This window comes from Bos grunniens, chromosome 11 (genome assembly GCF_055505025.1).
Source record: "Bos grunniens cultivar Pamir isolate PY7600 chromosome 11, Bosgru_T2T1.0, whole genome shotgun sequence".
Lineage (NCBI taxonomy): Eukaryota > Metazoa > Chordata > Mammalia > Artiodactyla > Bovidae > Bos > Bos grunniens.
Window position 1 is genome coordinate 167,172 of NC_141175.1, and position 12,483 is coordinate 179,654.

Genomic DNA, 12,483 nt, shown 5'->3' on the forward strand with positions numbered 1-12,483 from the left:
GTGTCCTTGAGTTTGATGCTGTAATAGGGAAGAACAAATCTATTAGGTCTGTTTCTTTTACGCTAACCTCTATACTCTATGGTTTCACTTTGAGTTAAGAATGTTGTCTATAGCCTGAAATATACAGGTCAGCCCATTCCCAAGGCTCTGATCTTTAAGAGTATAACACTTTTCCATTCATGGACATAAAATTTTCAGACTAGAAAGTTACATTTTTTTTGCAGGATGTTTCCAGGAACATGGTGACCTGACATTCAGGGACAGAGAATTCCTGCACCAAGAAGTTTGCAACAACCAACCTCACAGCTTGCTTTTGGAAAAGTTGTGCTGAGAGCTTTGGGGGAGTTTGGGGCTTTTGTAGGGGCGTGATCCCTGCATTCTTCTCACAAGGCCCAAAACAAACTTTTCTCTGCTCCAAACTCAGATGTTTCCATTTGTTTGGTCTCACTCTGCATTGGACACATAAACTAGCCTTCACTAACAACACGGGTCAGTTCATTGAAGCACTCCGCAATCCCAGGATGTGTCTGAAACCACATTCATAGTGGCCGCCTGGCTCCATTGTGAATGCCTAGTTGGACCGTAGTTGCCCTACTTGATTTTTAAATGTCCCCCCATCCTGCTGTGGCTCACCCATTTAGACATGAAGATGCTGATAGGAAATATACAAACTGGTCCTGAATTACACAAACATTGGCATCCTAGCTCTACCCACTCCTTGTCCATGTGAGGTTGGAGAGACCGACTAGCCACCTCTAACCTCACTTTCCCTACTTCTAAAGCAGAGATGAAAATGTTATTATATTATATAGCTGTACGGAGAATTACATGAGATAATGTGTGTATTAGTTCATATCTGAGGTCAGACTATAAAGAAAGTTGAGCACCAAAGAATGGATGCTTTTGAAATGTGGTGTTGGAGAAGACTCTTGAGAGTCCACTTGGACTGCAAAGATATCCAACCAGTCAATCCTAAAGGAAATCCACCCTGAATATTCATTGGAAGGACTGATGGTGAAGCTGAAACTCCAATACTTTGGCCACCTGATGCAAAGAACTGACTCACTGGAAAAGACCTTGATGCTGGGAAAGATTGAAGGCAGAAGGAGAAGGGGACAACAGATGATGAGATGGTTGGATGGCATCATCAACTTGCTGGACATGAGTTTGAGTAAGCTTTGGGAGTTGGTGATGGACAGGGAGGCCTGGCGTGCTGCAGTCCATGGGGTTGCAAAGAGTCAGACACGACTGAGCAACTGAACTGAACTGAGGTCACACAAGTACTTCCCAGGTGGCTCAGTGGTAAAGAACCTGCCTGCCAATATGCAGGATACATGGGTTCAGTCCCTGGGTTGAGAAGATCTCCTGGAGGAGGAAATGGCAACTCATTCCAGTATTCTTGCCTGGAAAATCCCACAGACAGAGGAGCTTGGCAGGCTACAGTCCATAGGGTCGCAAAGAATCGCATGTGACTGAGTGAGCCCACACATGCAAGGTCACATACCAATCCCAATAATCCCAATGAACGATTTGAAATACTTTGTGTTACTTGTCCACGTGGTCCCCAGGGTGATCACTCTTAGTGTCAGACTTCGGTCATGCATTGGGCCCTTTTCATTTCCCACGGGCTGTTTCTACTTTTCCATCTTCAACCATCCACATTGAATGTAATTATTTCCAACTGAAACTCCACCTTCCCTTGTGTGTGGTTGGAGGGGTGGGTGGGACATAGCCTTCCTCTGTGCCCACTGAGCCCTTAAATTCAAGATCTTATTTAATCTTTATAAAAAGCCTCTGATGTAGCACAACTATTCTTATTTTCCAAAACACAGAACTGAGACATGGTGCTTTTAGTAACTTGGCCAGGATTGATCTCATATGGTCTCTACCTGCAGAAATTTGAAGCAGGATTTCAGTTCCTCAACCAGAGATTGAAGTCAGGCCACAGCAGTGAGAGCACTGATCCTGTCCAGTGGCCAGTGAAAAGGTCCTCTCCAGTCGACGTTGTAATAAAATCTGACAAAATAGATGGAAAATATTGAAAACAGTCAACGATTTGTTTATAGAAGGAAGAAGGGTACGCTTGGACACACACAGGGTGGCTCAGCGAGAGAGCTGCACCCTCTTAGTTTGAATCCCTTACGTGGGGTGTTTCTTCCAGGTTCCCTCTGACCAGTCACCTTGCTTTGCTGAGCTCTGAGTCTGTGTTGGGTGTATCTCACGGTTTTCCCCAATGCGCACGCGCATCTCATAGCCAAGACGGGCTCTAGTGAAGAGGACTATGGGTAGGTTGACGTCACCTACTATGGGGTGGTGCCTTCTCATTTTGACTTCCGAGCAGCCTTTCTCTGGATGTGTATTCATGAAAGCCTCCTTGACCTGGAGAATGAGAAATACATGGTCTCTTTGTCTGGGCAGTGCCCAACTTCTCCTTTCTCCTGCTATTGCCTTCATCTTGGAGTATGTGTCCATAGGGGACAAACTCCAGCTGCTCAACTTGAGACCCTATTTCTGGTGCCTCAGAATCACACGGTGAATGAGTTAGTGAGTGAGAAGCCAAAACTTAAACTCAGACAAGTCTGATTCCTGGGCACTCATACCCACAAGAAGTTCTCTTCCTGTACTTTTCGGAGCTCAGTGGTTGCACTTTTTTTTTTTTTTTTAAGTAGCTCCTGTAGATCTCTCTAATTACCAAAATACTGTCTATTTATTTATTGTAGCCAGATTTGAAAATATTTATAATAGTGAAAGAAGGAATTTTAATTCACCTGTAACCCACAATCCCCCAAATCTACCCAAAGATCTCTCTTTGCTTACTGTCTTTCAATTTTAAATATTTTCCTGATATAAAAATTACTATTGCCCAGCTAGCTCAGTTGGTAGAGCATGAGAGTATTAAAAGGTACTAGCTTTGTTTCATCAAATTGTTATTGCTGAGCATTTAAGAGTGTTTCTCATTTTAGCATTATTTATTTCTCATCAAACAGGTAAAACTTTATAGCTTATTATCTACTTGGTATAAATCCCCAGAAATGAGAAATGAAATCCCTAGGCCAAATAGGAAACATTTTAAAGGGTTTTGATTTGTATGTGCCACCAAAGAAGCAAACAAGACAAATTGTAGAGTACACAGATCTTCATGAATGAAAGCGACAGTCTTTGTTAGTGGGTAAGATATTATATTGGAAGATTCTTACCTCTTTGTGGGGAAGAAAATATTATTTCACTCTTAATTTGGTTTCTTTTTCTATTTTCTGGCAACAATGTATATTTTTCATTTCAACTTTCCTACTTACGTTTCTTGCCAATTTTTCTGCTAAAGTGTTTACTCTGCTATATATTTATAGGAATTATTTCTTGGGAATACTAGACCTCTATCAGCTATTAGAAGTTACATTCTGGGGTGGGGGGGAAGCAGTAACATTCTGAGTTTGCGGTTCTCCTCTTATTTTTGGACAAATAAGAGTTTAACAGTACTGTGTAGTAAAACTCTTTAAACTTTTTCTGTGTAGTTTGGCATTTAGGATAATATTATTTTCTTGTAGTTGCCTTAACAAAAGACCACAGGTTGGAGGGGAGCAGGGAAGGAATTGTAAGCAGCAAAAATGGATTTCCTCACAGTTTTGGAGGCTGGAAGCCCAAGGCCACGGCATGATGAGCTGTGGTTTCTCCTGAGGCCCCTCCCTGCCTGGCACAGGCAGCCTCCTCAGTGTGTGCTCACGTCATCTGCCCTGTGCACATGCAGCCTGTGTTCCTTGTGGCTCCAAGTTTCCTCTTTCATAGGGAAGGGGCACAGCCTGATTGGATTAGAGTCCACTTTAACAGCCTCATTTTACTGTTTAACTGTTTATAGGCCACAGATATATGTTTAGTCACACTTTGACATACTAGGGGTTAGGGCTTAAATATGTGAACTTGGGGGACAAAATTCAGTTCATAACAGTTTATAAATATCTTCCTTGACCATAGAAATATTTTTAGTTTTCATCTTGAAGTTCATGGCATCATGTTTCCTATTTATATTCCCCTTGGAATTTATTTGGATGTGTGGTATTTTTTTTGGGGGGGGGATACATACAGAAAGTGCATAGGTAATACAAAAGTCTTTACATGTAAAAGAGTAAAAAAGAAACCACATTCACATCACCTGTCTTCAGAAATGAGATCAGATCAGATCAGATCAGTCGCTCAGTCGTGTCCGACTCTTTGTGACCCCATGAAGCACAGCACGCCAGGCCTCCCTGTCCATCACCAACTCCCGGAGTTCACTGAGACTCACGTCCATGGAGTCAGTGATGCCATGCAGCCATCTCCTCCTCTGTCGTCCCCTTCTCCTCCTGCCCCCAATCCCTCCCAGCACCAGAGTCTTTTCCAATGAGTCAACTCTTCGCATGAGGTGGCCAAAGTACTGGAGTTTCAGCTTTAGCATCATTCCTTCCAAAGAAATCCCAGGGCTGATCTCCTTCAGAATGGACTGGTTGGATCTCCTTGCAGTTCAAGGGACTCTCAAGAGTCTTCTCCAACACCACAGTTCAAAAGCATCAATTTTTCTGCGCTCAGCCTTCTTCCCAGTCCAACGCTCACATCCATACATGACCACAGGAAAAACCATAGCCTTGACTAGAGGGACCTTTGTTGGCAAAGTAATGTCTCTGCTTTTTAATATGCTATCTACGTTGGCCATAACTTTCCTTCCAAGGAGTAAGCGTCTTTTAATTTCATGGCTGCAGTCACCATCTGCAGTGATTTTGGAGCCCAGAAAAATAAAGTCTGACACTGTTTCCACTGTTTCCCCATCTCTTTCCTATGAAGTGATGGGACTGGATGCCATGATCTTCATTTTCTGAATGTTGAGTTTTAAGCCAACTTTTTCATTCTCCTCTTTCACCTTCATCAAGAGGCTCTTTAGTTCCTCTTCACTTTCTGCCATAAGAGTGGTGTAATCTGCATATCTGTGGTTATTGATATTTCTCCTGGCAATCTTGATTCCAGCTTGTGTTTCTTCCAGCCCAGCGTTTCTCATGATGTACTCTGCATATAAGTTAAATAAACAGGGTGACAATATACAGCCTTGACATACTCCTTTTCCTATTTGGAACCACTCTGTTGTTCCATGTCCAGTTCTAACTGTTGCTTCCTGACCTGCATACAAATTTCTCAAGAGGCAGATCAGGTGGTCTGCTATTCCCATCTCTTTCAGAATTTTCCACAGTTTATTGTGATACACACAGTCAAAGGCTTTGGCATAGTCAATAAAGCAGAAATAGATGTTTTTCTGGACTCTCTTGCTTTTTCCATGATCCAGCGGATGCTGGCAATTTGATCTCTGGTTCCTCTGCCTTTTCTAAAACCAGCTTGAACATCAGGAAGTTCACGGTTCACATATTGCTGAAGCCTGGCTTGGAGAATTTTGAGCATGACTTTACTAGCGTGTGAGATAAGTGCAAGTGTGCAGTAGTTTGAGCATTCTTTGGCATTGCCTTTCTTTGGGATAGGAATGAAAACTGACCTTTTCCAGTCCTGTGGCCACTGCTGAGTTTTCCAAATTTACTGGCATATTGAGTGCAGCACTTTCACAGAATCATCTTTCAGGATTTGAAATAGCTCAACTGAAATTCCATCACCTCCACTAGCTTTGTTCGTAGTGATGCTTTCTAAGGCCCACTGGACTTCACATTCCAGGATGTCCGGCTCTAGGTCAGTGATAACACCATCATGATTATCTGGGTCGTGAAGATCTTTTTTGTACAGTTCTTCTGTGTATTCTTGCCACCGCTTCTTAATATATTCTGCTTCTGTTAGGTCCATACCATTTCTATCCTTTATTGAGCCCATCTTTGTATGAAATGTTCCCTTGGTATCTCTAATTTTCTTGAAGAGATCTCTAGTCTTTCCCATTCTGTTGTTTTCCTCTATGTCTTTGCATCGATCTCTGAGGAAGGCTTTCTTATCTCTTCTTGCTATTCTTTGGAACTCTGCATTCAGATGCTTATATCTTTCCTTTTCTCCTTTGCTTTTTGCTTCTCTTCTATTCACAGCTATTTGTAAGGCCTCCCCAGACAGGCATTTTGCTTTTTAACATTTCTTTTCCATGGGGATGGTCTTGATCCCTGTCTCCTGTAGAATGTCACAAACCTCCATCCATAGTTCACCAGGCACTCTATCTATCAGATCTAGGCCCTTAAATCTATTTCTCACTTCCACTGTATAATCATAAGGGATTTGATTGAGGTCATACCTGAATGGTCTAGTGATTTCCCCTCCTTTCTTCAATTTAAGTCTGAATTTGGCAATAATGAGTTCATGATTTGAGCCACAGTCAGCTCCTGGTCTAGTTTTTGCTGACTGTATAGAGCTTCTCCATCTTTGGCTGCAAAGAATATAATCAATCTGATTTTGGTGTTGCCCATCTGGTGATGTCCATGTATAGAGTCTTCTCTTGTGTTGTTGGGAGAGGGTGTTTGTTATGACCAGTGCATTTTCCTGACAAAACTCTATTAGTCTTTGCCCTGCTTCATTCCATATTCCAAAGCCAAATTTGCCTGTTACTCCAGGTGTTTCTTGACTTCCTACTTTTGCATCCCAGTCCCCTATAATGAAAAGGACATCTTTTTTGGGTGTTAGATCTAAAAGGTCTTGTAGGTCATCATAGAACCATTCACCTTCAACTTCTTCAAGGTTACTGGTTGAGGCATAGACTTGGATTACTCTGATATTGAATGGTTTGTCTTGGAAACGAACAGAGATCGTTCTGACGTTTTTGAGATCAGGGAGTTAGAATGAGGAAAGGTAATCTGATAATATGTATCTTCAGAAAAGCAGTTCAGAAGCCTCTCTGCTGAGAAAGAGGGAAGGGAAGATGTGGGTAGATATGAAAGGCCTTCCCTGGGGGCAGGAAGGTACTGCAGGCAGAGGAGCCTCAGGGAAACAGCTGGGAGGGTTGTGCTCCTGATCTTACTTAGATCTGGAGATGATCTGGAGACAGCTGAGCTGAGAGAGGGTGATGCACAAGGGGGCTCTTGGGGCCTTGTATCTGCATCTTGACCACCAGGTGAGCGCCGTCCCTCAAAGATGAGCATCCAGAAGCGGGGGGCCGGAGGGGGGGTCCCACTGGAGGGAAAGAGTAACCAGGGGAAAAAAATGATCTTATATCACAACGTGCCCCATGGAAACTTAGCTTTGCATCTTTCTCTTCTGACACCTAGCTGAAAGTGACAGCAATATGTCATCAAATGCTGAGGTAAGAAGCCAGGCATTCTCAGTGCACAAGCCTGAAGTAAACTGTGCTTGTGTGAGTCAGGGGAACACGAGTTGGCTGTGAGTCACACAAACATCCACATCCTATCGCTACCCCCTGTCTACTTGTGTGACTTTGGACAGGACACCTAGTGTCTTTAATCACCTGTTTCTTTACTTCTAGGGTAGAAATGACAATCCTATTGCATCATAGAGCCATGTGGAAAATTACATGAGGTAAGACATGTACTGGTACTTATACGAGGGTAGCTCAGTTCAGTTCAGTCACGCAGTCATGTCCAACTCTTTGTGACCCCATGGACACCAGGCCTCCCTGTCCATCACCAACTCCCGGAGCTTACTCAAACTCATGTCCATCGAGTCGGTGATGCCATCCAGCCATCTCATCCTCTGTCGCCCCCTTCTCCTGCTTTCAGTCTTTCCCAGCATCAGGGTCTTTTCCAATGAGTCAGTTCTTCACATCTGTGAGGGTAGCTAGTGATCCCCCCAGATCCCAGGGAATGACTCGTGATACTGAGCACAGGGGGATCATGCTTAGCATCCTCTGGGTTCTGGTCCTGCTTTGGATTCTTTCCATCCATCTGGCCTGTTTCTACTTCTGCATCCCCCTTGGTTCAAAAAAACCTTATTACTCTCAACTTTAAAAATCTACTTTTCACTGTACAAGGTTGGAGGAGTTGGTGAGAAGCAGCCTTTCTCTGTGCCCACTCTGAGCCCTTTGAGTTCAGGAAACAAGGCTCTGAGGCCTCTGGCAAAACTCAGACTTTGATACTTTTAGAAACCCAGCCAAGATTAGAACAAGTGAGAGTGACCACGATTCAAATGCAGTTGCGTCCTGTCCTTGGGTCTCAGACCCACAGGAGGTCCACTTCCCATTCTACTCAAATCGCCTCAGCAATTGCTTTCATGTTTCTGACTTTATAGATTTCTTGGGCTTCCCTGGAAGCTCAGCTGTAATAAATCTGCCTGCAGTGCAGGAGATATGGGTTCCAGCCCTGAGTCAGGAAGATGCCCTGGAGAAGGAACTGGCAACCCACTTCAGTATTCTTGCCTGGGAAATCCATGGACAGAGGAGCCCAGTGGGCTACAGTCCATGGGTTCACAAAGAGTCAGACAGAACTTAGTGATGAAACCACCACCATATTATTATCAAAGCAATCTATATTTTATTGTAGCAAACTTTGAAAAATATTGATAACTAGGAAAGAAGACATTTAAATTTACCTGTATACAATTCAGAAAATCTACCTATCAGAGATGATCTTGCTTCATATTTTGGTTTATTTCCTTTCCAATTTAAACATTTCCATGGTGTGAAAGTTGCTATACTTTGTTTAACCAAATCCTTATGCTGAGAGTAAAGATTATTTCTCATTTTAGAGTACATATTCTAATAGTCAAAATAAATAGTCAAAATATTTACCTAATTACTTGGTATAAATTCCCAGAAGTGAGACTTAAAATTTCCATGTCAAACATAAGTCATTTTTACCACTCTTTGACCTGTATGTACTGTCAAAGGACCAAAAAAGAAGGAATGTTAAATACTTAGATCTGCTAAGGATGATAGCTACAATCTTTGTTAAATGTGTATGCTATTATTTTATGAGGCATTTGTCTCTTAATAGAAGAAAAAATAATATCTCAGCCTTAATTTGTTGAGAGAAGTTGACTTTTTTTTTCTGTCTTCTAACAAGCATTTGTATTTCTTTATATGAACATTTCAGTTTATGGATCTTGCCAAAGTTTTTGCTAGATTGTTTTATTACACACTTATAGGGGCTATGTGTTGGTAATGTCAGACTTTGTCAAGTGTATTATAGTTTTGAGTTTGTAACTTTCCTTTTCCTTTTTGACATGTAAGTGTTTAGCAATGTTGTAGTAAAACCCACGAAGACTTTTCTATGTAGTTTGCCCTTCAATGTAATGCTTATGTATTAGTTTGCTGGGGCTGCCATGACAAAATCGCACCTCCTCAGAAGCTTGAATGGCAGACATTTGTTTTCTTACAGCTCCAGAGGCTGGACATCCAAGATCATAGTGTGGTTGGGGTTGATTCTCCAAGGACTTGCTTCTTGACTTGCAGACAATGAATTTCTCTAGGTCCTTACTTGACCCTTCCTTTGTATGCACCCATTCCTGGGGTTTCTTTCTGTGTTCAATTTCCTTTTCTTACATGCACAAGAGTCATACTGAATTAGTGCACAACTTAAAGGCCTCAATTTATTTATCTCTTTAAAAACTCTGTCTGCAGATACAGTCACATTCTGAGTCTCTTCAGGTTAGCACTTCAACACATCTCCCTGGGGGGACACAACCCAGTCCATCCGAGTTTATCAAGGTCTTCCCCATCTCAAGACTGCATACATATTTATACTTTATTCTTAAGGTTTATGGTATCAAATTTTATATTAAATGCCACTTGGAATTTATTTTGATATGTGGCACAAATCTTACTGAGAAATAGATTATATAAAGAAAAGCTTGTAGGTAATATAAATACATAATTTGCAGAATATTAGTAAAGCAAATTCTCATGTTCTCAACACCCACTCTTATTTAAAAAGATTCTAATTTTTCTGTATATGTCAATTCTATGTCATTCTCTGCCTTTTATTTGAGATTTTCACATGCATATGAGTTCCTAAACAGTACACAGGCTTTTCCTCTTTTGTCCCTTTATGTAAGTAGAATCACAGTGATTATCCTTTTGTGACATAATACTTATTTTGTGTGTGGTATCGGTTTCTGAGGTTCATTCATTTGTATGCATGCCATTGAGTTACTTTTACTGCTATATAGTAGTCCATACTTTAAATGTACCAAATCTACCCATTCTATTGTTGCTGAATGTTGGCGCTGTTTACAGCTCTTTGCTGTTAAGAATGTCATTCACATGTATCTGCTTTATGAGCTGGATGGGAATTAATGAAGCCTAGGGTGTGCACTTGTGCAGCTGTGCTGTGTTACTACAGTTGCCATTCCGATTAACAAGGAATGACAGCTTCTTCTGTTCCACATCTGAGCCAGCCTTTCATAGTCACTCACAAATGTTTGCTCAACTGTGAGCTGTGAGATGGTGTTTTGTTGCAATTTTAACTAGTATTTAATTTATCACAAATGATATTGATCACATTTTAAATGTTCATTGGACTTCCATGTTTCACCTTCCATGCAAAGCCTGTTAACGTGTTTTTGACATCTACTTTAAAAAAATATTTGTTGGTGAAAGATCTTTACACTTGTTGCACATGTCACTTCCTACTCCCTGGCTTTTGCTTTCCTCATTTTATGTCTTTGGATGAGCAGCAGTTGTTACTTGTAACATGATCATATTTATCCATCTTTTACTTACCTGTTTGTTTGGCTTTTTAAAGAAGTTCTTCATCCCCTAGACATCATAATAGCATTCTGTTAGGTATGCTCCAAAAGGTTTCATGTTTTTTGTCTTTCACACTTAATGTTTAATTTATTAATATCTTCAATTTAAGTTTCAACTTACCTGCAGTTTATATTCATGTCTTGTCTCTGAAGAAAAACAGCTTCTTTTCCAGCAAAGCCTGTGGAGAGAAGATAGCACCCTACCCTCTCCCCACATCTCCCTTCACCCACAGCCCCATCCCTAGAGGCTGTCAGAGATGCAAGAAATAAGAGAGAGAGAGAGAGAGCAGGACGAGTGGAAGAGAAGGATGGCGCTGATGCCCTCCATGTGAGGTGTGGGGTCTCTCCCCCCGGAGGGAGCATTTAAGTAAAGGCCTGAAGCCAGTGAAGGAATGAGCTGTCTGTCGCTGGAAGAGAAGCGTGTTTCAGGGGAATCAGAGAGAAAGGAAATTCTCTGTGACTGAGGGGGTGTTGGGATTTCAAAGAACAGCCCGGGGTGCCATGTGGTCCAGCACCTGAGAGGAGAAGGCGGGGGTGGGGGGGGATGAGGTTCATTTTCACAAACGTTCCCGTTCTTCACATGAGCTGCCTCCACCTCCAGGAAAAAAAGCCTCACTTTTAAAGACTCACCTGAACCTCCCCTCCTCTATGAGACTGTCAGGGTCCCCAGACTCCTGGGCGGAGCGAGTGGACTCTCCACTGCCCTGTGATGGGGGTAACTTTCTGTATTACCAGCAGAGAATGAGCTTCTCAAAGAGAGGTTTTGTTCTTTATCACTAGTGATAAAAATGTCCAGTAAATATTGGATGAATTTACAAATGAATCCAAGAAGGAATGAAGCTAACATTTTCTTCCATCTTCACCATGGCCCATTAGAAACTGGGTATAGTAGGAACCCTGGGCTTCTGTTAAAAAGAATCTAGTAATGGTCAGGTCAGTCTTTAACCTTGTAGGTAGGTCCTAGGAATGAGACTCAGGCCAAAGCTTCCTGCTGCCTCCCTCTCACTGAGAGTTGGTGACCAGTCAGCCCTTCTCTCTGTGTTCCACCCAGTGGGTGACAAGGTCTGCAGACTCCATGGGCCAATCTTCAACCTGGCTTGGCTCTCCTTGGCCACCCCAGATTCACAAGTGTGCATCTGGTACAGGGACCAAGAAGATGATGTCATTACCTGCTATGAGTCACAGCCCTGAGACCCTGGCTGATTTGCATTTGCTTCTGATGACAAGGGCGCCTGCCTGTCTCTGAACAGAGGGCTGGCCACGCTGCCCTGGTCAGCTTCCCACACAGACAACCTCCTGTCATTTCACCTTGACTCCTCCTGTCCCTTTGCCTTATTGGGACGTCTTGCCTGTGACAGCCACTGCTGTTCCTCACCCTGAATGAGGAAGTAGGTAAGTTCTTATGACCCCGAGAATCCCCAGGTGGTGAGTTATGTGGCCAGCCCTGGCCTTAGCACCCCAGGATGATCACCGACCTAGCCCGCACTGAATGCAGTTGATTCATTCTGCCTGAGAGAGAGGAGGAGAAGGTGGACTCGGGGTGGGTCCTGAAGGTATTTACTGAGTCAGAGATGCTGAGATCAGGCCTGGTTTTCCTGATGGGGAGTCTGAATCATTGAAAGATGGCAACCTTCGCCAGCAGTCTGGGGGCTCAGGAAGCCTGGTCAGCCTGCGGGCCCTCTGCTGCCCCGAGTGAGCCCACAGACAGCTGCTCTGGGGTCCATGCGCTGCTCTCCTCTTGGGATTTTCTGGTGGTTTTGGTTCATTGCTCCCCTCACATCTCCTTGGACTATTCAGCAGAAGTGATGTGTGCCTGTTCCCTGAGACGCTGAACACTGGAAATTC

At 42.9% G+C, this 12,483-nt stretch overlaps 1 protein-coding gene across 1 annotated transcript in view; it reads left to right on the forward strand.

Moving 5' to 3' along the window:
- The first annotated feature begins 7,003 nt into the window (after positions 1-7,003).
- Positions 7,004-12,483, forward strand: part of LOC147362151 (uncharacterized) — a 37,049-nt gene continuing 31,569 nt past the window's right edge. Inside the window, exon 1 of the mRNA XM_086323894.1 lies at positions 7,004-7,051. Within this exon, the coding sequence (XP_086180020.1) occupies positions 7,004-7,051 (48 nt within the window). The remainder of the gene's footprint in view (positions 7,052-12,483) is intronic.